This window comes from Meriones unguiculatus, chromosome 5, assembly GCF_030254825.1.
Source record: "Meriones unguiculatus strain TT.TT164.6M chromosome 5, Bangor_MerUng_6.1, whole genome shotgun sequence".
Classification (NCBI taxonomy): domain Eukaryota; kingdom Metazoa; phylum Chordata; class Mammalia; order Rodentia; family Muridae; genus Meriones; species Meriones unguiculatus.
This window is the reverse complement of record NC_083353.1, coordinates 40,798,231-40,824,751: the sequence shown is the minus strand read 5'-3', so window position 1 is coordinate 40,824,751 and position 26,521 is coordinate 40,798,231. Positions and strand designations below refer to the sequence as shown.

At 42.4% G+C, this 26,521-nt stretch overlaps 2 protein-coding genes and 1 pseudogene across 3 annotated transcripts in view; all 3 read left to right on the top strand.

Annotated features, from left to right (window-relative positions):
• The window catches only part of Gmcl1 (germ cell-less 1, spermatogenesis associated), a 40,412-nt gene extending 38,018 nt beyond the window's left edge, over positions 1–2,394 (top strand). The window contains exon 14 of one of the 2 annotated variants that reach the window (XM_060383681.1): positions 1,166–2,394. In XM_060383681.1, coding sequence (XP_060239664.1) covers positions 1,166–1,300 — 135 coding nt within the window. In that variant the 3' untranslated portion in view covers positions 1,301–2,394. Of the gene's footprint in view, positions 1–1,083 lie in introns of both variants that reach the window. The other variant, XM_021634534.2, reaches the window with a different exon arrangement.
• A 7,572-nt stretch (positions 2,395–9,966) lies between these two features.
• On the top strand, positions 9,967–21,499 carry Snrnp27 (small nuclear ribonucleoprotein U4/U6.U5 subunit 27). The gene is made up of 6 exons (XM_021634501.2): positions 9,967–10,093; positions 11,352–11,472; positions 14,182–14,294; positions 14,671–14,750; positions 19,863–19,927; positions 20,664–21,499. Exons 1-6 carry the CDS (start codon positions 10,060–10,062, stop codon positions 20,716–20,718), a joined length of 468 nt encoding a protein of 155 aa, XP_021490176.1. The 5' UTR covers positions 9,967–10,059; the 3' UTR covers positions 20,719–21,499.
• On the top strand, positions 12,243–12,784 carry LOC110547150 (small ribosomal subunit protein uS15-like; annotated as a pseudogene).
• Positions 21,500–26,521: the final 5,022 nt, after the last annotated feature.

Below are 26,521 nucleotides of genomic sequence, written 5' to 3'. Positions count from 1 at the left end.
TACCACGTTCCCCTTCAGGCAAAGCACAGAGAAATCGTGAGCTATATTTGTGAGCTATCTTTACCAAAATTTTTATGCTTACTCCCCCATACAAAAGTTGTACTCTTTGCTGGGTGGTGGTGGTGTACGCCTTTAATCCCCGCACTCGGGAAGCAGAGGCAGGCAGATCTCTATGGGTTGCAGGCCAGCCTGGTCTACACAGCAAGTTCCAGGATACACAGTGAAACCATGAAACAAAAAGTTATACCCTTTAAGCCTACTTTGGTCACTCACATACTCTAACTTTAGTTGATCTTTATAGGAATTAGTGCTTCAGATTCTAATTAAACAGTGCTTACAGTATTCTCCAAAATGTATAAAATAGCATGACTAAGGCCTGCAATGTAGGGGATGTTTCTCAGGTGTTAGGTGGTAGGAATGTTCATTTCAGTGTTGCTTCCTTTAAGGACCTACTTTGCTGCCTGTGGTCCTGGCGACAAATCTGTGAGGTCCAGAGAGATGGAAAGCATCAGTGATGGTTCTCTTGTGGCTCTCACTGCCTGTCTTTGGGAGATTTCATGTGCATAGAAGTAGCTGACTGCAAAATGCTTTTACGTGATGTACTATGTGCTGTGTTCTAGGCATGGTGGGGACCTTAGGTAAGGGTAGGAGCTGTGCTTGGTGACCACAGCAGTGACTCCCTGTCTTAGTCCAGTGATATGCTGAACCTGAGTCTTAAAAATTCAAATCACAAGTGAGCAGATCATGTGCACATGGGGCTTAGCCCTATGCATGTGCTCTGCCTCTGAGCTGTGTGCCCAGCCTCTGTTCACTGTAAAATATGCAGGCGCTTGATAGAAAATCTTACAGGAATAAAAATAGCTGCCACTGTTGAGTAGTTGGTTCGGTCAACTTTAGCCCTCAGTGCCGTCCTGTGAGCCAGAAGCTAAACAGTGAGTAATATACAGGAAACAAACTCATGCCCAGTTCTCATGGGCTGGGATCTACGGTTACAGCCGTGGTGAGTGCGTCAACAGTTTGACTTATCAATGTTATAAAATGTTGCTATGTCGTTGTCATTAAACCTGCAAATCTGTCTTGTAGGAACAAGTGGTGATGAACTTGGACAGCAGGCTTCTGATCTTCCCTTTATATATCTGCTGTAACTTCTTGTATATATCACCAGAAAAAAGAACTGAGAGTAATCGTCACCCAGAAAACCCCGGACCCTGAGGCACTCGTCAGTGGGGAGAAGAGTACTTTGGAAACTGTGGGCAGCTTTAACTTCATGGCCTACTGCATTCACATCCAAGGTGACTAACAGCAGGCCTTATGAGCTGCATGGACTCTGCAGGAGATGGCCTCACCCTCATTGCATTTCTATGCACATATGAAAAAGTATTTTAAACTAAGAAAGTACCTGTCAAACCATGTATGTTGAAGGATGTCAACTCTTGCTTTCATTTAGCAGTAGAAAATTGCTATAGGTAAATTTCTCATTTCTTTCCAACAAAATATAGATTTAATTTTGAGCTTGAATTTTGATCCTAATGTTAGTAAACTTCACTTAATTCATCTGTAAATTTGTTCCTATTTTGTTAAGAGAATGTTTAGGACATAGCTTGAATGGCCAATCATAAATGCTCTTTCAATTGGTGCCTTTAAAGCTGTTCTTTAATTTTTTTTTTCAGTTGCTCATTTAAGTCTTCTGTTTAGTCTAATACCTTTCCAATCTCTGCTTCTTTTTAACCATCAAATCCTTTTTCATGGTTTGGGAAACTAAGCTTAGGAAATGGTTTGTTTGTTTGTTTTTTTTTAATCTAAATTTAAGCATTTTCATATTTTTTAAACTTTAACTTTCCTACAATTTTAAATGATAACAACAACAATCAGCTTTAGGACTTGAAATAAACTTGAATAAGGGAAATGGGTTGATTCTGAGGATATTCCTTCGCCTTACGTGCGTGGTCTTGTCTGACATTCTGTGTACTTTTATGTTATGAATTATTTATGTACAGATACATTTTCAAATATTTTCATGTTCTCTGATCGTTGGAATTTATGTTCAAATTTTAGTTGGGAATCTTGTTTCCTACTTTAGCTCAGGGCTTTATAACCTCTGAACTGAGTGCCTTTGAGTCACATACGCAAATAGATGTCATGGTGAATGTACAGGAGGAGCTGGGAACAAAACATTCATGTTAAAACAACTTATTTTTGTCAAGAATACGATGTATGCTTGTCATGATTTGTATACGTTGGTTCCTTGTGCTTATTGCTCTCTTGAAAATAGCTTCTCATTTTCCTCTGGTCAGAGTAAGTGCTTTTGTGGTTGCTGTATGTGTTTGTATTTTTTAAAATTGGAATCATTTTTATGTATCTGTTCAAATAATAAATGCTCATTTGGAAAAGGAATATGCTCCTGTTTAAAGTGAACTTGAAACCCTTACCTGAAACTAGGATTTGTTTGTTTGTTTGTTTTGTTTTTTTCAAAACAGGGTTTCTTTAATCTTGGCTGTTCTGGAACTCACTCTGTAAACCAGGCAAGCCTTGAACTCACAGACATCTGCCTGCTTCTGCCTTCCAAGTTCTGGATGAAAGGTGTGCACCACCATTGCTTGGCTGAAACTAAGATTCTGTTTTTCTCTCGAAGTTTGGTTTTTATTCCAAGTAATTCATCCTTTGTGTTGTTCTGTTTGAGAATAAAATTTTATTAGATATTAAAAGAAAAAAACAACTGGGCTAGAAAAGTTAAATCTCAGCAGCTTCTAGGAAAAGGGACCTAGAGAAGTGAGAGAAGTCTTGCTCTGAGTTAGAGGTCACAAGGCAGGGAGGCTCAGCTGTGAAAGTCCGCAGGAAAGAGAATGCCTGCATTGGCAGAACTAGCAGGCTTCAGAATTGCCTCGTGGAAAAAAAAAAAACAACACCATTACGAAATGTGGAAAAGAAAGGGTTAGGCTGTCTGAGCTCTCACTTGGAAAGCGCACAGGCTTACTTCTTAGGATCATAAGCACTTGCTCCCACCTGCTTTTAGTTTTGAATTACTGGTGGGCTTTTTTTTCCTGGTAATAGATAGTAAATTCACAAGTTATCCTTGTCTTGGCAGAATTCAACTGCTTTGAATGCCTTCTTCCTCCTAGAATTTGTCATATGAAGGTGTCTAAAGCAGTGGTTGGGTCCGAGAGATGCTGCATTTCTGAGCTGGCTGTAATTATCTTTCTCCAGAATTATCTGTCAGCAGCAGAAGAGCTCCTTTCCTGTTTATATATTAGAAACAAAGCACACACTCGTGATCCCTGCATGCAGGAGGCTGAGGCAGGAGAGTCACAAGATTGTGGACAGCCTGGGCTGCATGGCAAGACCCTGCTTTATAACAAAGCAATTATACTCAAATATATTTTTTATAAATCTTAGAAATTAAAGTGTGAATGAATATATTAACAAGGAAGATTACCTGCTTCCTTTCACTTCAGTCACTGGTCAGGTTGGAAGTCTGTTAGCAAGCTCTTCTGCTCAGGCTGCTGATGTCCTCCATAGATGAGGTAGTGATTCTTCTGTCATTTGAGAGACTGGTCACTGTCAGCTTATACTGTATGGGCAGTGTCAGGTGATTGGAGGCCATCGTGAGCGAGGGCTTTGTACTTGTCAGCTCTTTAGTATAGCCTCTGCCAAGTTCTCTTTGTGAGTTTTGTTTTTTATTGAATGTCATTGCTAGAAAACTAACCACTCACATTAATTTGGCTTGGTCCATAGCAAGATGGGTAAACTGAAATGAAAACAGCAGTAGTCACCAACTTTTTGGGTTAGATTTTCTTTACATAGGCCCTCACTATGTGGTCAAGGCTAGTCTCAAACTCAAGATCCTTCTGCCTCAGTTTTTTCAATGTTCCTACCTCCCAGGTGCTGAGGTTAAGGCAACCCCTACCCTACCTAGTACACAGTGGAAATTTATTCCCTTATGCAGTAATATTGATAAGTGTGATGTGGAAGAGGTGACCAAGCCCTTTGTGAGCCAGTGCAGCTGTTTCTAGAATGGCGTCCTACGGTCTCCTTTGTTGTTCTCAAACCACATGATGCATTCTGGCACCCTGATCCCACGGCCTCCAGTACAACAAAAAAGAAGTGCTTTTCAATGTCAGTTACCCAGTCTCTGGCATTATATTCAACAGACTGAGACACACACCTACATTTAGTTCCTTACCTCCAATATGTTTTTCCTTTATTTTTCTCGTTTATTTACTTTACATCCTTGTAGCACCTTATCTCCTCCCCTCCCAGTTCTACCCTTCCCCTTCCCCTCCACTTTTCCTCAGAAAAGGGGAGCTCCCTTCCCACCTACCTCAGGTCATCAAGTTGTATCAGGACTGAATGTGTCTTCTTCCCCTGTGGCCTGTCAAGGTAGTCCTGCCAGGGGAAAGTGATCTAAAAGTGAGTCCATGTCTGATGCATTCCCCACTTCCTTTACTAGTGTGCCCACATCAAGCCTAAACTTGCCATCTGCTACGTCTTTGTAGGGGGCATAGGTTCAGTTCATGCATGGTCCTTGGTTGATGCTTCAGTCTCTGCAAGCTCCTCTGGGCCCTGGTTAATTGGCTCTGTTGTTTTTCTTGTGGAGCTCCTGTCACTTCCGGGTTCTTTTCTCTTTCCTCCCACTGTTTCACAAGACTCCCTACGCATCCCCCAGTGTTTGGCTGAGTGTCAGCGTCTGTTTTGAGGAGATGCTGGGTAGAGCCTCTCCTGTCTGCAAGCTTAGCAGAGAATTATAGTGTCAGGGGTTGACTGTTCTCTGATAAGATAGGTCTTTGCTTGGGCCAGGCATCGGTTGGGCATTCCCTCAGTCTCTGCTCTCTCTGCTCTATCTTTATCCCTGCACATCTCATAGGCAGAGTAAATTTTGGGTCAAAGTTTCTGTGGGTGGGTTGGTGTTGCCATGTTTTTCTTTTAATTGGTCTCTGTATTACCTCAAATTGATCTCTGAAGAACCTCAGATCGACTTCTGTCCCACCCCTAAAACTCTGCAGAGGCTCCACTGTGCCCTCAGGTACCCTGCATCTCATCTCCACATCTCTCCCTTACCTCTTGCTCTCCCCCTCCCCCCACCCCACCCCAGCATCCCCTTGTTTTCTTGCTGACTTCTGCTCACACCATTTCCTCTGGAAGCTCTTTTGCATGACTTTCCCCCTCAGCACTGGGACAGGTGCTCGTCATCTGGGCCTTCCTGCTGTCTTGTTTCACATGGCTACACTTCTGTGGTGCTTCCTTGTCTGTGCCCTCAGACCTACAATGCAAGTGCCTTTTCTCGCGGTTCTGTCCTTTGATACATAGGTACACAGTAGATGCAAATAGTGTGACTAGAACTGTGGTGTTCTAGCCTCTGCATTGCTCTGGCCAACCACCTTGAAGTTGAGTCCTTTGACGTGTTTATACACAGACCAGCCAGTCCAAAACTCACTTCCCCAACCACTTCTTTTAGTTTTTCAAAGGTTAATTTATGTGTATGAATGTTTTCCCTGCATGTATGTGTGTGCACAGTGATGGATGATTATGAACTACCATGTGGAAACTTGTTCCCAGGTTCTCTGAAAGAGCAACAAATGTTCTTTAGTGCTCAGCCATCACTCCAGCCTCTCTCTCTCTCTCTCTTTCTCTAAACCAACCATCAAGCCAGGCCATGGTTTCCTGCTTCAGTCAGCCCTAAGTACCAGATGACACAAATCGCCTCTCCCATGGCCTACTGTGATGATTCAAAAAACTAGCTTTCTATTGAATGACTTTGGGGAAACGTAATGGTTAGTGTTGATTGCTACCTCGATGGGATTTAGAATCACCGTGGAAACCAATGTCAGTGTGTCTCTTTGTAGGAGATTCTATCTCTATAGCTCCATGAGTTTGAGGTGTGACCTATCCTAAATAAAGGATGAGTTAGGGTCTTGGACTTCACAAAAAGGAGAAAGGCTGAACACAAGCATTGGTCGCTCCCTGCTTCCTGGCTACAGATGTGGCTGTAAGCAGCCACCCCAGGATCCTGTTTCTGTGCCTTACCTGCCATAATGGGCCCTGCAGTGGGACTGTGAGCCAAGATAGTCCCTTCCTTCTGTAAGTTGCTTTTCCTCGGCATTTTGTCACCGCAGCAAACAACAAACCAATACAATAAATACAGACATAAGCTGAGCAAATAGTTCAGCGTAGATAAAATTCTACCAAATCTACCTTGGTGGACCCCATTGGGTTTATTGAGGTTACTTGCAAGAACATGGGTGACAGCTCATGAAAATTCTGCATCCCTGGAAGCTCCTGCACAACTCACAGTCATCACTCGGGAGACTGAGGAGGACTGCCTCCAGTTGAATGCCAGCCTGAGCTACATACTCAGTTCCACGTTAGCCTGGCCTAGAGTGAGGACAGAAAATGCCCAATTAGAAAAATCATAGCTCTACAATTCATCATCATAGCTGATGATGAAATTGCCTCTGCTTTCCTGGCAGAGCCAGAACTGCAACCCAGCAGGAATGGGAAGGAGCTGGACCACACAGACAGCAAGCAGTGAATCATGTGGGGCAGCAGCCACTACCCAGAGTCCTCACCAAATGGCCAGTGTTAGAGCCTTCCACTGTGCTTCCCAGCCTACAAAGCTGTAAGGAACAAATTTCTGTTTCTAAGCCACCTCTCAACAGCCTGGAAGGACTAAGGCAGTTCCAAAGATGGTCTATGTTATCACCCTAAGGTGTCACGCAAAGGCATTCTGCATTTAAATCTAACCCTTCCTGAGTTAATGTACAGTGGGCAAGGTTTAGGTCAAGATTCACCAAATCTTTCAGTAAGTGTTGTGAAACACCTTTTCTACATTTATTAAAATGGTTTTGGTTTTTCTTTTCCCTGTTTTTCTGATGACTTTAAACTGAAGGTGGTTTTTTGCTTGGTTTGGTTTATGTTTGTTTGTGTTTTTTTTTAAGATGGAAAAAGACAAATGCAGGCATCTTACTAGTGTTCCTCTTCTGCTCAGTTATTCTGCAGTGTTCCCTGCTGTGCCGATGGTATTGGTATTGTAATAAATTACCACAGACATGTTTGCCTGAAGCAACAGAAATGTATTCTCTCACAGCTCGAGTCCAGAACAGTTTCAGTGGCTGAGACCAGGGGTCATCTTTGTTCCCTTTACAGCTCCCTGCCTCTTGTAGCTTCTGTTGCTGGCATTCTGGTGTCAGTCCCTCTGCCTCTGGAGTCCGGGACCCTGCTTCCCATAGCAACCTTCCTCTGCCTTTCTACAGATCTTTGAGGGGGCACTCAGGACTCCCCTGGGTCATTGAGGGCAGCCACCTCATATGCACACCCTTACTTACATAGGGTAACATCCACAGGCTCAGAAGACAAGAACCAGGCATCTTTTGTGGTCTGTTTACTGACAGACTCTAGCCCTGTGAATTCTGATACAGTGGCCTCCAATAGTGTTTTCACACTTGACTACTGTAATTTAGCTTCCTTTCAGAACTTCTGCTTAAGCTCACATGCCCCCTGGGGCTGTCCTTTGTCTCCTTAGGACAAGCTCCTGGACACCTATGATTCATAAATTCCTCACCTCTGACTTTATTTCCGATTTCTTCCCCAGATCTTGGGTACTGTCTGCATTTAGCCAAATGCCTACCCCAAAATATCTATTTTGATGTTCATCGTCCTCTTCTCCCCCCTCCCCCCAGTGTGTGTTTATTTGTCTGTCTGTGTTGGGGGGAAGTTGAGGTGTGTGTGGCTGGTCTCAAATTTGGTATGTAGACCAGGCTGGCTTGGAATTTATAGAGAACCGTTTGATACTGTCTCCAGAGTGCTGGGATGGCAAGCATCTGCCACCTCGCCTGGACTGTGTTCTTCATACTTAATAGTTTAACTAATAAAATATAATTTGGGTTTTTCCCATAAGCTAAAGTATAATCCGGTTCTCAGACTGGAGTAAATGTACACAGAAGGAGCTCCACTGAATTGATAAGGTGGCACTTAGGGCTGGAAGAGTGTCCCATGTTACTCATTGACACAAAAGCCCTCAAATGATAAAGGAAACACCCTTTCATTGCCTTGTATGCGTCTTCCATATGGACACTGTCAGGTATGAATATTGCAAACAAACAAACCCATACTTTCTCAATAAGCATTGCAAAAAGGTTTATACATATAATATGTATATGTGTGTGTGTGCACCACTGGATGTTATCTTTTCTTACCACATTGTGAAAATATCCCATTATTTGCTTCCATAGTGAAGACAGCAAGCCTCTTGAGGCAGAAACCATGTCATTCATCTTCTTATTCTAATACAGAAGTAGAACAGTGTCTGACATTCAGCAGGCATTCAAAAATGTCTGTTAGCCAGGTGTGATTCCAGCACTCAGGGAGGCAGAAGCAGGCGATTCACTGTGAGTTCGAGGACAGCCTGGCCTACAAAGTGAGTCCAGGACAGCCAAGGCTATACAGAGAAACCCTATCCCAAAAACCAAAAATAACTAACTAACTAACTAAATAGTCTATTAAACTAACTTCCATCATATTTCTTCTTCTTTAAAGTCTGAAGAAATTTCTTGGAGTGTTTTCATCACATGAGGCCCACGCCCTGGCAAGAAAAGGAAAAAATAAATAAAAGTGTCTTTGATCACTTATGGCCACCATGTTGCTTTGCTCTCTTCTTACACCTCTTAATGCACAGTGCTTTGGCTCCCTCTAATTCCTTTCTTTTCATTATGGACAGTGACTTCAGCTGTCAGTGGTGTTTATCCAAGATTATCCTTAAATCTTCCTTCTGAAAGACTGGAGACTTCTAATCCTTTGAACCTCTCTCTTCCATACCTTGACATACATTATGCCATAATCTCAAGAATATGGTAGTGAGGCTTTATGGTGGAAATTCTTGTTTAGTTGGGAACAGATATTAAAGAGAGTACAACAAAATTATTCAATTGTATGGTTTGTTTTGTTTTGTTTTTTATCAATGACTAGTGGGCAAGTGTTTTCAGACTAAAACCAGTCTCTTTCCAGCTTTTTGCTCTAAAAGCCAGAAGCCTTTTGACTCTGGCAAGAGTTGACAGAAAGTGTTGGTTCTGTCAGCAAAGGTTTTCCATTTAGTGCATTCATGTTTTACTGAAAAGGGCCCTGTTTTTTTAGGGCAAAGGAGCCCTTTCCCTTATTTTTGTGCATCATAAAGCCTTTCATTTTTGAAGGTTATGGCAAGTGTCTGGAAGGTTCTTTGAGGGAGGATGGAATATTAGAACCTTTAACTAAATAGCAGAATGTGAGGGTTAAGAGCATTTGCTGCTCATTTTCTCACTCCCTACTGTCAGTAGGCTCTAAACGGCCAGCTCCAAGGGATAAAATCCTTCTTCTATGTACATATAAAAATAAAACAAACTTTCTCAAGCCGCCATAGTAGCTTAGGGCACAATGTTAGTGCTGTCATCTGAGAAAACAGAAAGCTGACTGCGATCTTTGGTGTATTCGTTTCTTACGAGTTATGTGCAAAAGTAAAACATAAACGGATTGCTCATGTTGATTAGAATTCGTGTGGCGGGGCATTTTGATGCACTCCTTTAAACGCCACACTTGGGAGGCAGAAGCAGGCAGAGGTCTGAGTTTGAGATCCGCCAGCCTGGTATACATTACAAGTTCTAGGACAAACAAGGACGACATAGTGAAACCTGTCTGAAAACCACAACAAAAAAAGAACTGGTGTGATGTATTTTATACGTGCAGAGAAACGCTGGGGAAACGGAAGAGAACTGTGCTGGGTGGACGGATACACAGCTCGGTGAGTTCCACAGAAGGACAAACCGCAATTAAAAAAACAAAACAAAACAAAACAAAAAAACCAAAACAACAAACAAACAACTTGACGAAGCAGAAGCAAAACTGGCCGTCAGTTCCTTCTGGAATTTCAGTCCCTGGAATAGCATCCGGGACTGGACCAGGCGCCTTCCGCTTGCTGGAGCAGCCGGAACCCTCTCGACGCGTCCCGCGAGTTTCCAGTCGGCGGACAGAACCAACTTCCGGCTGCTTCGGAAGTTGTGGAGTCGTTTCCGGGGCGGTCGGAGGAGTAGGACTCCGATGGGTCGAAGCCGTAGCCGCTCCCCACGAAGGGGTGAGTCCAGCAAGTCTCGGGTCTCAGGACTGTGACAGGAGCTCCTCGCATCCTCAGTCCCGAGGGACGGAGAGAGTGCGGGAAGGGGCGAGGCCGGGACCTGCGCTCCTCAGCCCTCCACAGTTCTTCGCTTAGCTCCTGGGGGGCCGTGAATAAATGCGCCCACCTTTCTTTTAGCCCAGTTCCCGTGACCGCCGTGGGTCACTTTACCTTAATAGCTGAGGTGGGAATTCACGTCACCCCGCATAACAGCATGTGCTTGCCTTGGCTCACGAATAATTACTAAATGTTAATGCCTTGCAGGTTATTAGTTAGAAGTGTTTAGAATTTTAGACCGGGCAGCCTGTCTTCTGAACCCCAGCCCCAGAGGGTACAGTACTGAAGCAAGTGTAAGGGGGGACTTTGGGGTAAACTCGGGGTTTCTGTTCCCTTAGCCATGTTAAAGGGTTAGAATTAGAACCTCTAGATGTTTAGAACAAAGCTTACCTTTAACTGGCGAATACTTGATTTTTCTTAGTAGGCAACCCGACCTCAGACAAATTGAGCCCTTGAAATGCTGTTACTTTACAATAGATACTGGATTTCCTTTGTGGGGGAAATACCTATTTTGTAGCATTATGCTTTACTTTGACCAATTTACTAATTAATACAAGGAATGGTAGACACAAGTAGAGGTGAGAAAAACCACACCATCATACACAGCCTTACTTTCAAAAAGCACAAGACTTTGTGTTAAAAATATGATTCTGATTGATATTAAGCTATTGTATAAACAGTAGACGTATGGATGATTTTAAATGTACCACATTGTTGGACTTTAAAGTAATTTAAGTGAAGTGATGTGTTGACGTCTTATGATGTGTGTGGTGAAGAGAACTGAACTGAGTGCTGCCTCACACATGCAAGGCAGGTGTTCTGTTCCTCAGCAAACCCCCCCCCCCCCCAACACACACACTGAGCCTTATGTAGCAGAGGTTGGTCTTAAACAATTAATCTTTTTGTCTCTGATTCCCCAGTCCTGTCACTATGCCCACAAATTACTTTTTATTTGTTTATTTTTTGAGACAGGGTTTCTCTGTTACGTAGCTGTGGTTATTCTGGAACTCACGACTTGCCTCGAACTCAGAGCTCTGCCTGCCTCTTCCCCCTGAGCTCTTTTCGTTGTGACTCCTAGAAGTGGTTTACATTATGCTTCAGTAGGACAACTCTAGGTGTTTGAGTTAACTTTCACTCCACTATTTTTGTGTGTTTGTATTAGAACGTAGGCGGTCCCGGTCTACATCCCGGGATCGGGAAAGAAGGCGCCGAGAAAGGTCCCGGTCCAGGGAGAGAGATCGCAGAAGGAGCCGCTCAAGATCCCCACACCGAAGACGCTCCAGGTGAGTGTGAAGAAAGCAGAAGCTTGACGTACAAAGATACAGAGAACAAAGAGCCTTTGAGATGCCCTTAACTTTGCGTTTATCACTCAAAAGGGGCCTTTCATTAAATGGCAAAGTTTAGTCTCACATTATTGTAGAGGAATTTTAATTCAGAACATGGCTGCTCTGGCAAGATATATCAAAAGGCCTTCTAGGTTTGTGTTATTTGGCTGGAATATAAACACGCCTTTAATCCAGGAGACAGAGTCAAGCAGATCTGAGTTCAAGGCCAGTCTGATATAGAGCAAGTTTCAGGTAAAGAAAAGCTTAGATCCAGGCGTAGTGATACAATTACAAACAGTGAAGGTAAAGTTAGTTTGTAGAAGGAAGCACCCATGTTTGAAAGTGATGTCTAATCAAGTGGCAGAAGAAGTGATGAATCAGAAGATTTGACAGATTAGGATATGCCCAACTCTCAAGAGAGAAGAAAGGGAAGCTACTTAAGGGACAATGCAAAGAGAAAAGAGGCAGTTTTGCAGGGACAGTAATAGAGAGAGAGGTTGCAGAGAGAGAGAACTCAGGTGAAGACCGAAGGAGCCAGGAGATCAGAGCAGATTGCTTGAGTTAGTTGAGGCCAAGGAGAGCAATTCAGAGGCTGAGAGAAAAGCAAGATTGAATAAGTTAGCTGGGAGAGGAGTTTGAGCTGAAACAGCTGAGTTGAACCAATCTAAGAACAAGAAAGGGTGAGCTTTTTAAGAAGTAAGTGTCAGAGCTGGAGAGATGGCTCAGAGGTTAAGAGCTGTTCTTCCGGCTGCCAGACCTCCGCCATCATGGGTCACATGCACGCTCCCGGGAAGGGCCTGTCCAAGTCGGCGCTGCCCTACCGCCGTAGCGTCCCCACGTGGCTGAAGTTGACGTCTGACGACGTGAAGGAACAGATTTACAAACTGGCCAAGAAAGGCCTGACTCCCTCCCAGATAGGTGTGATCCTGAGGGACTCACATGGTCCGTTTTGTGACTGGTAATAAAATCTTGAGAATCCTTAAGTCCTAAGGCCTTGCCCCTGACCTCCCTGAGGATCTCTACCATTTGATTAAGAAAGCCATTGCTGTCCGAAAGCATCTTGAGAGAAACAGAAAGGATAAGGATGCTAAATTCCGCTTGATTCTGATAGAGAGCAGAATTCACCGGTTGGCTTGATACTTATATAAGACTAAGCGGGTCCTCCCACCCAATTGGAAATACGAGTCATCCACAGCCTCTGCTCTAGTGGCATAAATTTTCTTGTATACACCAGCAATAAAATCACTTTGAATTAATTCACAAAAAAAAAAAAGAGCTGTTCTTCCAAAGGTTCTAAGTTCAATTCCCAGCAACCACATGGTGGTTCACAACCATCTATAATGAGATGTGGTGCCCTCTTCTGGTGCATTGGAGAATTTGCCGGCAGAACACTATAATAATATTTTATAATAATAAAATATTTTAAAAATAAAGTGTCGGAGGCTGAAAACATTCTAGGTCTGTGAGATGACAACTGAATTTTGTTTTTCAAGACATAGTTTCTCTATGTAGCCTTGCCTTGGCTGTCCTGGACTCGATTTGTAGAACAAGCTGGCTTTGAACTCACAGAGATCCGACTGCTTCTGCCTCCCAAAGTGCTGGGATCACAGGCCATATGTCTCTTTGTCCAGCTAATCACACATTATTCTAAAGCTAGTATTACTCTTCAGGAATGGTTTAATTACACTGTATAAGAGACTAGTCTTAAAAAGATATTTGTCTTTTTTTTTTTTTTAAATGTATGGGTGGTTTGCTTTCATGTATGTCTATACGTTGTGTATCGGTTGTGAGCTGTGGTAGGTGCTAGAACCCATTTCCTCTGAAAGAGCAGCCAGTGCTCTTAACCACTGATCTAGTCTCTCCAGTCCAAAAGAGTTGTCTTAAAGAACAAGAATATGGATAAAAGCCCCTTGGAATGATGCTTAATAGAGAAAGAAATTTATGTATCCAAGAACAGGTGACCTTTGAAGGGTGGTAGAAATGGACTGTTTTCTTTGAAAACATCAGTAGTTGTTTAGGAGGATATTTGGAAACATACATACATATATATTTATCATATATACACATATATTCATTTTTAAATTTTTTATTACATTTGAAGGTATGCAGGTAGACATGGGGACATCAGGAGATAACTTGGGAGTCACTTTTCACTGTCCACTGCATGGGTCCTTGGCATCATCTCAGGTGGTCAAGCACTTTTATTTTTAGAACCATCCTATTAACAAACTTTCTTTAAAAATATTCTAAAATATATGCACACCTGCCTGAGATTTGCTTGCACCACATATATGCCTTTTGGCCAGAGTGTCAGGTCTCATGAGCTGCAGGTATAGGTGACTGGGAACCAGACCTTGGTCCTCTGCAAAAGCAGTGCTCGCTCTTAACCACAGATCTATCTCTCTAGGCCCTCTTAGAAACTTTGAAGGTAGATTTTTCTGTCTCACAAGCTTTTTTAGACTTAGTTTTACTGACAACTGGTGAATAAAGTTTTTCTTCCAACCACCAAAGCCCAAGCAGAACCTTTCTCCATGTGCTCTAGAGAGTGCATTCTGGTCTCTAACTGGCTTTGCTCGGTCTTCCCCTGTAAGAAGCTCATGGACAGCTGTGTGGATCCACAGAAAGGCTTCCTGTGTGTTTCTAATATCTTTACTTCATAAATTCTAGGTCTCCAAGACGACATAGATCCACATCTCCCTCTCCTTCTCGCCTGAAAGAAAGAAGAGATGAGGAAAAGAAAGAAACTAAAGAAATAAAGAGCAAAGAACGTCAGATTACTGGTAATGTTACTGGATAAGCCGACTTGTTTAGATATTTCAGTCATGTCAATAGAACCTTTTTAAGGGTACTATATATTAGTGGATTCTGCTGTGTGTATTGGTTCTGACATAGGAACAGAATTATAAAAATCATGAAATAGTTCTGTTTGGGGAACGTCCTCAAAAGTTGATGGGAAAGGCTCTATGGAGAGCACACGATGACATTCTAGTGTGTCAAATCAATAGGAGTTTTTCTTGTTAAATTCACCTTTTATTTGCTCTTTACTAGTGAGGTAAAATGTCTACAAGTATGTTGCTGCTCTTTTGTACAAATGTATGTCTTATGTGCGTCCACATATAAAATGATAAAAGCTCAAAACCTCATTTATTTTTGCAGAGGAGGATTTGGAGGGTAAAACAGAGGAAGAAATAGAAATGATGAAATTAATGGGATTTGCCTCTTTTGACTCCACAAAAGTAAGTAAAACCTAGAACCAGTTATATGTTTTAGGGTGAGTTTGTCCCTTACACCTGTCCTGGTTTTCTGTATTCTTTTGCTGTCACAAATGACTTCTTCCACAGGCACAACTTACTTTGTTGTAGACAGTCTTTAAGGGAGTTAAATACATGCAGAGAGGTGCTAAACTGCAGTCAGGGAATCTCCAGCACGGAGGATGTTGGTTATCAAGGGCGGGTACTGCTGAGACAGACAAGGAGCACAGTGCTTGTCAGCTCTGAGATACAAGGTGCATGGCAGGAACTTTAGTGCAGTGACCAGCAACTGCTAGTGCTGCCTCAGGCTATCTGTGGAGGAGCTTTGGAGCAAACTCAGGATTACTGTGCCCTTAGCCAAGTGAAAGGATTACAGCCTATAGATGTTTAGAACAAGGGGGTTTTTTTGCTCTTTTTCAGCAGGGCTTCACTATGTAGCACAGGTGGCCTTAAACTTGAAATCCTCTTGCCTTAGTCACCTGAGTACTGGGATTAAGAAGCAAGGATTTTAGTCTACAATCACTTTTCTTGAGACAAGATAGCACTTAGCCTAGGCTGGCCTCAAACTTGGTATATAGTCGAGGAAGATCTTGAACTTCTTGCATCCCAAGTGATGAGATTTGCAAATAGGCAGCACCATGCCCAGTTTACGTGTTGCTGGAGCTTGAACCCCGAGCTTCACAAATGCTAGATAAGACTCTACCAACAGGGTTAAATCTCCAAGCAAAAGCAAGGATTTTAAACAAGGACATGACATAGAACTGTGTTTCAGGACAATGACCCTGGGGACTGTGTGGAAGACAGGTCAGCTCAGCTGTGCAGGTGGATAACCTGCTTCTGCTGGTCCTGTTCTCGTTAAGTTGTTGATGGGTAGTGTCATCTCACAACTGTAAGGCTTGTTTGTTTTCTAATTCTTTGATGTCTGTCTGGAGCACATGACAGCATTCCTTTAGCAATTTCAAAACACTGTTCAGAAGCAGAAAAGTAAGGACCAGCTCTTATTCCCTTTCATCAGACTAGTAAAGTAGTGGCCATTGTGGGGAACTTTTTGCATGTTGACCTTTCCTTCTGCTCCTCGCCTAGTCTCCCACATTAGCCCCCATTTCACTTTCATGTCACATATATTCTCCTGACCTCCTTGTCTCCTTCTTCCTAAGATATCTTCCTCTTTTATGAACCCCTTTCTAGTTTCATGACTGATTACCTCCTCCCAAACACATGTATGCACACATAAAAAATTAAAATTTAGGGTTTGCATATGAGAGGAAACATTTGTCTTTCTGAGTCTGGTTATTTCACATAATATAATAATTTCTAGTTTCATTCATTTTCTTCTAAGTGACTTGATTTGGGGGGGGGTGTTTTGTTTTGGATTTTGGGTTTCTGAGACAAGGTTTCTTTGTGTAGCCCCGATTGTCCTAAAATTAGCTATATAGACCAGGCTGCCCTCAGACTCACATAGATCTGCCTGCCTGTGCCTCCCAAGTGCTGGGATTAAAGGCATATGTCACCACTGCCAGGCTTGATGTTGGATTTTGTGGCTATATAAAATTCCAATGTGTACACTTCTCTAACATTCATTTGTTAATGGGCATCTGAGCTGGTTCTGTTTCCTGGATGTTATGACTAGTACAGCAATAGATATAGATGAGTTAGTAACTTTGATGGGAGGGTTACAATTCATTGCCCAGGCAGGAGTGCTATTGTTTTTAGTTGTTTGGGAAGCCTCCATGCTGGCTTCTATAGTTCCAGTTTACACTCTGTCTTACTTAGAGTTTCACTACTGTGAAGAAACACCAAAGGAAAATATTTAATTGGGAGCTTGCTTATAGTTTCAGAGGTTTAGTCCATTATTATTATGGCAGGAGCATGGCAATGTCCAGGCAGACACGGTGCCCAGAGTTTTACATCTTGATCTGAAGGAAGCAGGAGACTGGGTGTGGCTTGTGCGTAGAAGACCTCAAAGCCTAACCTCACAGACAAGCTTCCTCCAACAAGGCCAAACCTACTCCAGCAAGGCCTCACCTCCTAATAGTGCCGCTTCCTGTGGCCAAGCAGTCAACTGCATGCACCTAAGGGGCCATTCCTATTCCAGCCACCTCATACTCCACTAGCAATGAGGAAGGGTTTCTTTGCCCACATCCTTGCTGGTATTCATTTGTTTATTTTTTAAGATTGATCTGTTTCGTTTGTTTTTTTCTTTGAATGTTTATGAGTGTCTTGCCTGAGGGTGTATACATGTACTACATGCATGCTTGCTGCCTGAGGATGCTAAAAGTGCATGCCAGATACCCTGAGACTGGAGTACAGACTGTTGGGGACTTTCCATGTGGGTACTCGGAACCAAACCCCTTGGATCTCTGCAAGAGGAGTAAGTGCTCTTAACTGCTGAGCCATCTCTCCAGCCCCTTGGCTTTTTTATTATTATTATTATTATTATTATATTTTTTATTATTTCCTTGTTATTTTTTTATAATTTTTATTTTTTTATATTAATCACAGGTTATTCACTTTGTATCCCAGCCGTAGCCCCCTCCCTCATTCCCTCCTAATCCTACCCTTCTTCCCTCTTTTTTTTTTTTTTTTAAAGATTTTGATTTTTTTTTTTAAACTTATATAATTTTATTTTATATTCATTGGTGTGAGGGTATCAGATCTCTTAGAACTGGAGTTACAGACAGTTGTGAGCTGCCATGTGGGTGCTGGGAATTGTCCTTTGGAAGAACAGACAGTACTCTTAACCACTAAGCCGTCTCTCCAGCCCCTTTTTTTTTTTTAAGATTTATTTATTTTATGTATATTAGTGCTCTGACTGCCAGTACACCTGCATGCCAGAAGAGGGCATCAGATCCCAGTATAAATGGTTGCAGACAGTGCTCTTAACAACTGAGCCATATCTCCAGCCCCTGTCACTTGGCTTTTGATAATAGGTATTCTGACTAGAGTAAAAGGAAGTAGTTTTACTTAACATTTCCCTGTTGATAAAACGTTTATAGGCCATTTGTGGTTTTTCTTTTGGAAATTGTTTTCAGTTCATTAGTTCATTTATTGATTGACAATATTTTTCCTTTCTTGTTTGGTGTTTAACTGTTGCAAATGAGTAGACCTCCGGAGATTGAACTCAGTGAGAAGTTCAACATATTGTTCCTTTTCAAGGCTAGTCTTTTCAGGTCTTGCCTGGTCAAGTGATTAACACCCTAAGTAGTTTGTTCAGTATTGCTGCTTTCCTATTTTTAAATGAAAATAGGAATAGAAACTTAAGTCCAAATTGGGCCTTAGGAGATGGCTCAGTTGACAAAGTGCTGACTGTGTAAATATGAAGACCTGAGCTTGGATCCCCAGTGCTTACAAAAGTATCTCAGGTTCACTGGTGTTCCAGCAGTGGGGCTGGAAGAAACCCTGATGGATAATAGGTGCATGCCTAGAGCTTGTTGGCCAGTCACTCTAGCAAAATCCATGTGTTCCAGTGAGAGATACTATCTCAAGTAAGGTAGAGGACTGGGGAGGTGTGTGTGTGTGTGAACAACATACATACAAAAGACAAGTGTAAAAACATTTAAAAGATGGAGAGCAACTGAGGAAGACCCTTAATATAGAGCTCTGGCCTCTACATGAGTGCATGCACATGTTCATGTACATCTATATGAATATACCTGCATTAACATGTGCATATGAACACACATAATACTATACACAAACAAGAAGAAAGAAAATCACAAACATTTATCTTAGCTCCATTTCAAATGTGTGGCCTCACCTACACACACCTTCAATGGCTAGAATCCTTGGTTTCATCCTAATGCAGATGTTCAGTAACAGATAAGCTACGTTACTAATGGAGGAGGGTTGGTCATGCCAGTGTGTTTTGTTGCGTTGGTTAACGACATATATTAAGCTGACGTTTTTCTAAACTTCTGCAAGTACAATGGCCTAGGACCTCAGAGTACAGCCTCCATCAAGAAGCTGCAGCCTCAAGCCACATGTGGTGGCTCATGCCTATAATTCTAGCACTTGGGCAGAGGAATCAAGAAATTCAGGTCATTCTGAAGGTGGCCTGGGCTGTGAGTCCATCTGGAAACTGACAAACAAACAAAAAGAAGCAGCGTGCAGTTTCAGGATAAAGCAGAGTATTGCAGGGTAACACATACGATGGTCAAGGAAGGCACAGTTGACATTGATATTGTTCAGGAATTAGAAAAGACAATGGTACTGCCAGCAGCTGGATCGTTTGAGTTAGGCCTTGACCAGTGGACAACATCCAGATGGCTAAAGGCTGGATGGTTCAGGGACAGCAGTTCAGACATGAAGAACAGCATTGGAGCAAGTGGGAAAGTGGCTACCTGGAATCTGGACCATAGTGAGGAGGATGTGTATTTGGGAAAACCAACGGCACCAGCTCAGCTTGTACCTGCTCCAAGTTCCAATTCCTGATTTAAATGTCAAAGAGTCAGTCTTCTGTGCAGGAGATGGGAATTAGAAACATACAGGAAATTATCCTGTCATGATTTGAGAGTACTACAAGCCAAGGCTGAATGAGAACTTTTTTTTTTTAAGATTTACTTATTATTTATACAGTATTCTGCCTGCATGTGTGCCTGCAGGGCAGAAGAGGGCACCAGATCTCATCATAGATGGTTGTGAGCCACCATGTGGTTGACTGGGAATAGAACTCAGGACCTTTGGAAGAACAGCCAGTGCTCTTAACCTCTGAGAGCCCCTGAATGAGAACTTTTATTTTGTTTCAAAAGATTCTTTGAAGGAGGTTAGAATCTGCTTCTGTTTCCCAACATGCCTTGCATATCGCATGAAAACTGAATTCTTCCTGCTTTTGTTTTGTGTGCTGAGGATTGTGCATGCAAGGTAGGCACCCCACCACTGACAACATCCCAGCCCTGAATGTTTATTTATTTTTAATACTGTACTGATACCTAGGTATGAACAGACTTGTGACACTTGAAAGTTCATGGGGTATCCTGGAGAGCTGGCTATCTCTCCTTCATTGGGCCTTTTCCTTGAATGGCTCTTGCCATTCACGGTGTACCCACAAGGTCCTCATTTGTGAACCAGGTCTTTAACAGGTCTTCCTGTTCTCTCCAGGGGAAGAAGGTAGATGGCTCTGTAAATGCCTATGCCATAAACGTGTCTCAGAAGAGGAAATACAGGTATGCGTGCTCCCCATGCTTTTTGTGCTTGAACTCAAAACTGGTTTCATGTTTGGAAAAGAATTTTGTTACAGTGATTGTGTGTGTTTAGAAAATGTTGTTTTCCCTGCTGTTTGCACATGTGTACTTGCTACCTCACTCTAGTGTCTTACCCCACCCCCGCCATTTTTTGAGACTTATAGCTGAAAATAAACATGATCCAATCCTTGGGCCTCCATTGCCCAAACGTTGGGATTACAAGCATGTGCCAACAAGACTGGCACCTTGAAATACACTGTCTTTGTTGTTTGGATTCTGATGTATTAAAATTTCCTTCCAATTTACATGTAAGCAAGTAGCTCTGCCCATTATCTATCGCCTTGAGGCAGGGTCTCTGCAACAGAAATTCCTAGCTCTGACTAGACTAACTGGTCATTGAGCTACCTTCCCAAACTGCTGGAGTTACAACACATGCAGCCATGCCAGCTTTTCACACTTCTCATGCTTGGAAGGCAAAACGCCCGGACCCACTGAACCATCTTCTTGGCCCTGTTTTTTAAAACAGGGTCTCTGGGTATCCTAGGCTGGGCTTGCACTTCCCCCCTGTAGTGCTGGTGGTTGTGGCACTCACCATAATATCCAGATAAATCATTTCCATTTGAAAAGGTGGTGTTTGAATTCTTGAAGTATGTTTTTATTATATTTTTTTAAATAAGAGCCCAAATTTTTAAAAAATACTTTTCTCTTTTGATCATAGGCAGTACATGAATCGAAAAGGCGGATTCAACAGACCTCTGGATTTTATTGCATGAGACTTGAAGTGTTGGAAGGAGGATTTTCCCCTTCATCTGGGTCAGAGATTATTTTATATTTTGTATTTAATACACATCAAAACAGGATCTTGGTTCTTCCTTCTTATAAAGTAAGAAAGTCTAATTTGTGACACCCAGTTTACTTACTTTCTTTGGGAGGTAGGTAAAAACTTCTCAAGGCAGTGTCCCTGGGGTGGCCACCAGTCCACTTATCTGTCCTTGTTCCTTAGAACCTGGGTATGCTTTTCCGTGGATGTTTGCTAGATGTTCTTAAAAATGGAAAGTAACTTACATGCTTTTCCCCAATAAAACTATTTCTACCCATTTTATATTTATTTGACAAATATCTTTATTACTAGATTAAAGGTTCTCCCTAGACATTTTCTTTTTCTACACATAGACTTGTTTTGTCTTGAGATAAGGCCTTGTTATATAGTCCAGGCTAGCCTTGAAATTGGGACAGTCCTGCCTCTTTCTCCTTGTTGCTGGGATTAAAATATGTCACCATGCCAGCTTAGATTTAGATCTCTTGATCCTTGGTAGTTTAAAAACTGAAAGAAAAGATATAGCTTTGATTTTGGGATATTCTTTATTTCTCCCTAAAGTATCATTTACTATGTTCCCTGAGTAACAAGAGCCACACGTTTGCTGTAAAAGTACTTACTCCTCTGTAATCTACACCAGAAACATTTTGTGTGTGTCTTTTCAAGCTCTCATGAAAGTATATTTCTCATCCCCACCATGAAAGAATAAGTAAAATGTGTATACAGCCCTTCTCTAACTCTTGCCTCATTTACTGTGGACATCTTGTTTTTGGTGTTTTCAAGACATGGTTTCTCTCTGTAGTCCAGCTGTCCTCTATAGACCACACTGGCCTCAGCCTCAGAGAGCGCACCTGCCTCTGCCTCCCGAGCGTTGGGAGTAAAGGGGTGCACCACCACTGCCAGGCTTTACTATGAACATTTTTATGCCCATAGTGTTGCTAGAGACGTGGCATCCTGTGGTTTTGTGTTGTACCATAATTGATCAACCTCTTTTGATACCTTTGGTAGGGTATCTACTAACATGTTACATGCCCACCCTCTCAGAGACAATCTATAAATATCTAAAAATTTTTATATCTGTCTGCTTCAAATGGAAGTTGGTTGTGCTACTGCTCTTAGCGAAGTCTTCATTGGGCAGTGAGTGTAAAGTCCCTCTATTTTATTACAGATAGATTATGGTTTATTATGGCCGCAGTTAATGGTTTTTGGGGGTTGTTTGTTTGTTTCATTTTTTAGAGACAGGGTTTCTCTGTGTAGCCTTGGCTCTCCTGGACTCCCTTTGTGGACTAAGCTGACTTCAAACTCAGCAATCCACCTGCCTCTGCCTCCCCGAGTGCTGGGATTAAAGTTGTGCACCATCACACCTGGCTCCCTGTTGACGTTAACATTCAGGTTATTTCTAATATTTTGCAATTTTTAAACAGTTTTTTAATTATACTTGTGATTTCTGTTTTTGCTATATCTTTAACGTCCTTATTATTTGGTTAGCATACACAATAATGGGTCTTGTTGGGCGTTTTCATGGTGTATATCATTCTGCTTTGCTTTTTATCCACTCCCCATCTCTACCTCCTGCTGGTTTCTTTCCTCCTAAGTACTCTTGCTGTTTTCATGTGCTGCACATTCCAGTACCTTCTCCTCTTCCCTCTGCCCTCTCAAGATCTCTTCCTGTTCTTTCATGGTTTTCTTTATGCATTCATGATCCCAGTTATATGTCTGTAAATTTAAATCTAAATTAAATTTAAATCTAAATTTCAGTTTGAAGAGAAAATATGCAATATTTGTGTTAGTCTAGCTTATTTCATTTAGCATAAGGATCTCCATTTCCCTTTGGTTAGATTTTTACATCTGGGAGGTCATGGAGGGGTTAGGACCTTTTCCTCTAGCAGGCTGCTGTCTTCTGGGGGTACAGTTTGTTTCAGATCTTCTGTTTCTAAGGATCTTTGTGTTGGCATGACCACGACTTTGTCCTTACTCACCATGTGAGTAACTCTGGCTTTAACTGTCTCCTGCATGCTAGGTTGGACCTCCACTAAGCTGAAGCTTTGCTTGTGCTTACGGTATCAGACACCTCAAATGTGAGAGCCCTTGCTTCCCTGCTGTACTCTTCCCTTGGTCTTCCCTATTTTAGTAAACAGCCATTTCATTTACGTTTTCATTCAGATAAAATCTGGGGTCACCCTCAACTGCTATCTTTCATGCCCTGTATCTGAGGATTTCAAAGGAAATCCCTTTGAAGTTTGTTTGGCTACTGTTGACCACCAATACCAGTCCAAGCTCACACTCCTGCCTGGACTACTGCAATAGTTCCAGATAGGTCCCCTCTTTCTGCACTCTTGCTGCCTCTTTACTCTCCAACACAGCAAACATCACCTCAGGTTCCTCCTGGTTTCAGTGATACTGTTAGAACAAAGTGCATTTCCTTGTGGTCTCTGGGCTCTCGGTGATCTTTACACATTACTGGACAACACTGGACTTTACACATTACTGTGCTCATTGCTAGTCTCTGAGGCCAGCCTTATGCCTGCCTAGTCTTTCCACTTTTTTTTTTCTTCCTCTTGGATGTTCCCTCTTCTCTGAATGTGCTCATATACGTTCTGTCTATTGAGATAAGATTCATAAATCATAAAACATCCTCTGTTAAAGTTGATGTTAGTTTTAGTGCGTTCAGTTAGGGAGGCCTACTCTTCACATCTAGGGGGTATCAGCCTCCAGAGAAACCTGAAGTCTCTTACTTCTCTATCCTCAGCACCTGCTCCCACAAATCACTAATATACAGCACGTCTTAAGTATGTACCTGTGCTGTGGGTGTTTCATACAAGTGGAACCATGTGCTGTTTTGTCTGGCTGCTTTCACTTGGCATCATCCACATTGTGGGATGTATTGGTGCCCCCTTCTTTTTTACAACTGACTAATACTTCATTTTGAGGTTATACCTTGTTTTTGCTTATAATTCAACAATAGCAGATGGGCATTTGGGTTCATTTATTTGTTTTTGTTTGTTTGAGACAGGGTCATTCTCTATGTAGCCCTGTCAGACCTAGAACTCCAACTTACAGAGATCTGCCTGCCTCTGCCTCTGCCTCTGCCTCACCATTGCTGAGATTAAAGGTGTGCATTACTACCCCCAGCACAATGGACATGTGTTTATTCTCAGTTCCCTGGTCTGTCTATGTAAAAGTCAAAGTACTAGGTTTTATAATGACTTGTTGAAGCTTTTATATTCCTGCAGTGTAGGAAAGTGCTGTACCTGCTCTCCAAGCCCACCTCTACTTTTCTTCACAGCACTTAACACAGGCTTATATCTTCCATACTTTTACCAACTGGCTCTTGCATTCTGAGAAATGGGGCTTTTTTGCTGCTGTAGCCCCAGTCATGTGGAGTACCTGGTGCCTTTTGAATTGGAATGTAGTGCTGCCGGCTTTCTCACAGAGCTACTTCTGATATTTGGTTTTAGAAAGTATTTGAGACATTAACTAAGATAGGACTGATTCACTTCTTCATAGTTACTGATTTTTTTAAATGTATTTACTTATTCACTTTACATCCCAAACACACACTTCTCTCAAAGTTATATGTGCCTGCTTGTCTGTATGTGCACTATATAGAAGAGGCATCAGATTGCCTGGAACTGGAGTTACAGATGGTTGTGAGCTACAGTGTGGGTGCTGGGACTCAAACCCAGGTCCTGTGTTACAGCAGCAGGTACTCTAAACCACTGAGCCTCTTCTCCAGTCCCTAATTCCCTTGTACTATAAAGTCACAGACCTGTTGCCTGCCCCAGTGTTGAGTCCTGGGGTTATAGTTGTGCTTCACCATATCCTGCGTTTTCTTTCTTTTTATTAAACAAATAACAGGTAGGGGTGATTTTACTATTGAATTAATATGGAGCCTTGTAGAGTTTTCTGTGCCTATATAAGTCTACCTTTAAAGATCACTGCAACCCTCTTCTGTGTGCTGTGCAATATAAAATGTGGGTGGATTTACATGTATGTGTGTAGATAAAGGCTGTTTGATAACCATGTCATAGGTTTTTGTGTTCCTCCATTTTAATCACTCAGTCAGTTTTATCTTGTAAGCTGAAAAGCACCTTCCTTGTGCAATCACATGCAGTCATTTCATTAAGATTCTTGCCAGAGAGCTGGGGCCAAGCATTTTAGAACTCTGATGTTTGGGAGGCATGGCCAGTTTATCAGCTCATGCTTATATAGTGACGGCTGCGGTTTGGGGTTGGAGGAGAGTACTGAAAGCTGGGAACACTCTTTGTCTTCTGCCTCCTGCTTCACTGCCAGTAGATGGCACCAGATGCTCTGTGATTTTGATGTCGAGTCCTACTTGGTCCCACCAATCCATTTCTTCTGTCACCAGGAAAGGAAATTGCCATATCCCTTCGACTTACTCACTGGGTTTATGTAATTGGGTATTTTTGTTTGGAGTTGGATTTAGACTTGTTGGTGCTTAGCTTACGTGCTTTATTTGTTCTCTTTGGCTTGGGTTTCAAACTCTGACCACTGTTTTAAAAAGAAATGTGTGGCTTTTCAGTTTAGAGTGATTGTACGGGAAGAAACATGATCCTAAAATGGGACTGGGTTGAAACAAATTGTTGAGAGCGAAAAAAGAAAGACTGAAAAGATGTCAAATATTCACAGTAATCTTGGGGAGGAAATATAAAAGTGAAAAACCCAAGATGTTAAAAATGAGTGTAACCAAATATTAAATTGGTTACTTTAATAGTTGCACACATTACTGTACATTTTAAACTTAACAAACATCATACATTTTTAAAATGTTCTGAGTGGTTCTTTTCCCCATTCTCATTTTCAAGTTCCATGCTTCATGAAAAACTGCCTTCAGTGTGTGTGTCAGCATAGAACCGTTGATTGGATGCTTGCACATGCCGGCCAACACTGCCTCTCCACTGCATCCGCTGTGTGTTACCCACAGTTGGACTTGTTTCTGTGGCTATCTGCGATTCTCTATACCTGCTGGGTTTTAGGGTTTTTGCTTTGTTGGTGGTGGTGGGGTTTTGTTTTGCTTTGTTCTTGTACAACTGCAAATCAGAGGATCGCCAGGCCAGTTGTGGCTGAGACGACAAGGGTTCAGGTCTTTCCCCGAGCGAAAAGTTATTTGTCTCTGAGCCTCTTTCTTTATGTGCCAAATGTAGGTAAGGAGGACAAGGGTTGTCTTGAGGGATGGAAACAGTGTAGGTAGGTTCCTTGACTTGTGCATACAAAGAAAGCTAACATGACGTACTGACAACACTAATGAGTTTTATTTAAAAATACCCTGCTTATTTCAGTTTGCGGACTACTTACCCCTTTACTTTATTCCTGCCTTTTAAATTGGAGATCTTGCCATTGCATTTGGGGGCTCAAAAGAGCTTTCATTTCAAAAATCGTGATCGCTCAAGGACCTGTGTTTACAGAGTGAGCTTTGCTATGGGTGCCGGTGGCGCACACACCATTTGTGGCCTTGGGGAGATGCCTGCTCTGAAGTTTTTTTCTCTGGGATGGAAGGGGCAGCCTCGAGTTCAGCCTTACTCTTTAGGCACCAGGCCACTCGGTGTGAGCATGGTAGAGGGTATAAGGGAGCTGGCTGTTTCCCATGACCCCTTGGGTGGGAGCTAGGTGCAACCATCTGCCCGAGGTTCCCAGCTAGGCCTGAAGTTCCCCCCAGAGACAGTGGGCAACAGGTCGGCGGCCAGTGGGCGGGGGACCGCCCTGCCCTCCTGCTTTGTAGCCAATCAGCGGCCCGGGAG

Coding starts and splice junctions, on each gene's coding strand:
- Snrnp27 (XM_021634501.2), top strand. CDS start 10,060: ATGGGTCGAAGCCGTAGCCGCTCCCCACGAAGGG. Junction 14,295..14,670: donor CAAAGAACGTCAGATTACTG/GTAATGTTACTG, acceptor TTATTTTTGCAG/AGGAGGATTTGGAGGGTAAA. Junction 14,751..19,862: donor CCTCTTTTGACTCCACAAAA/GTAAGTAAAACC, acceptor TGTTCTCTCCAG/GGGAAGAAGGTAGATGGCTC.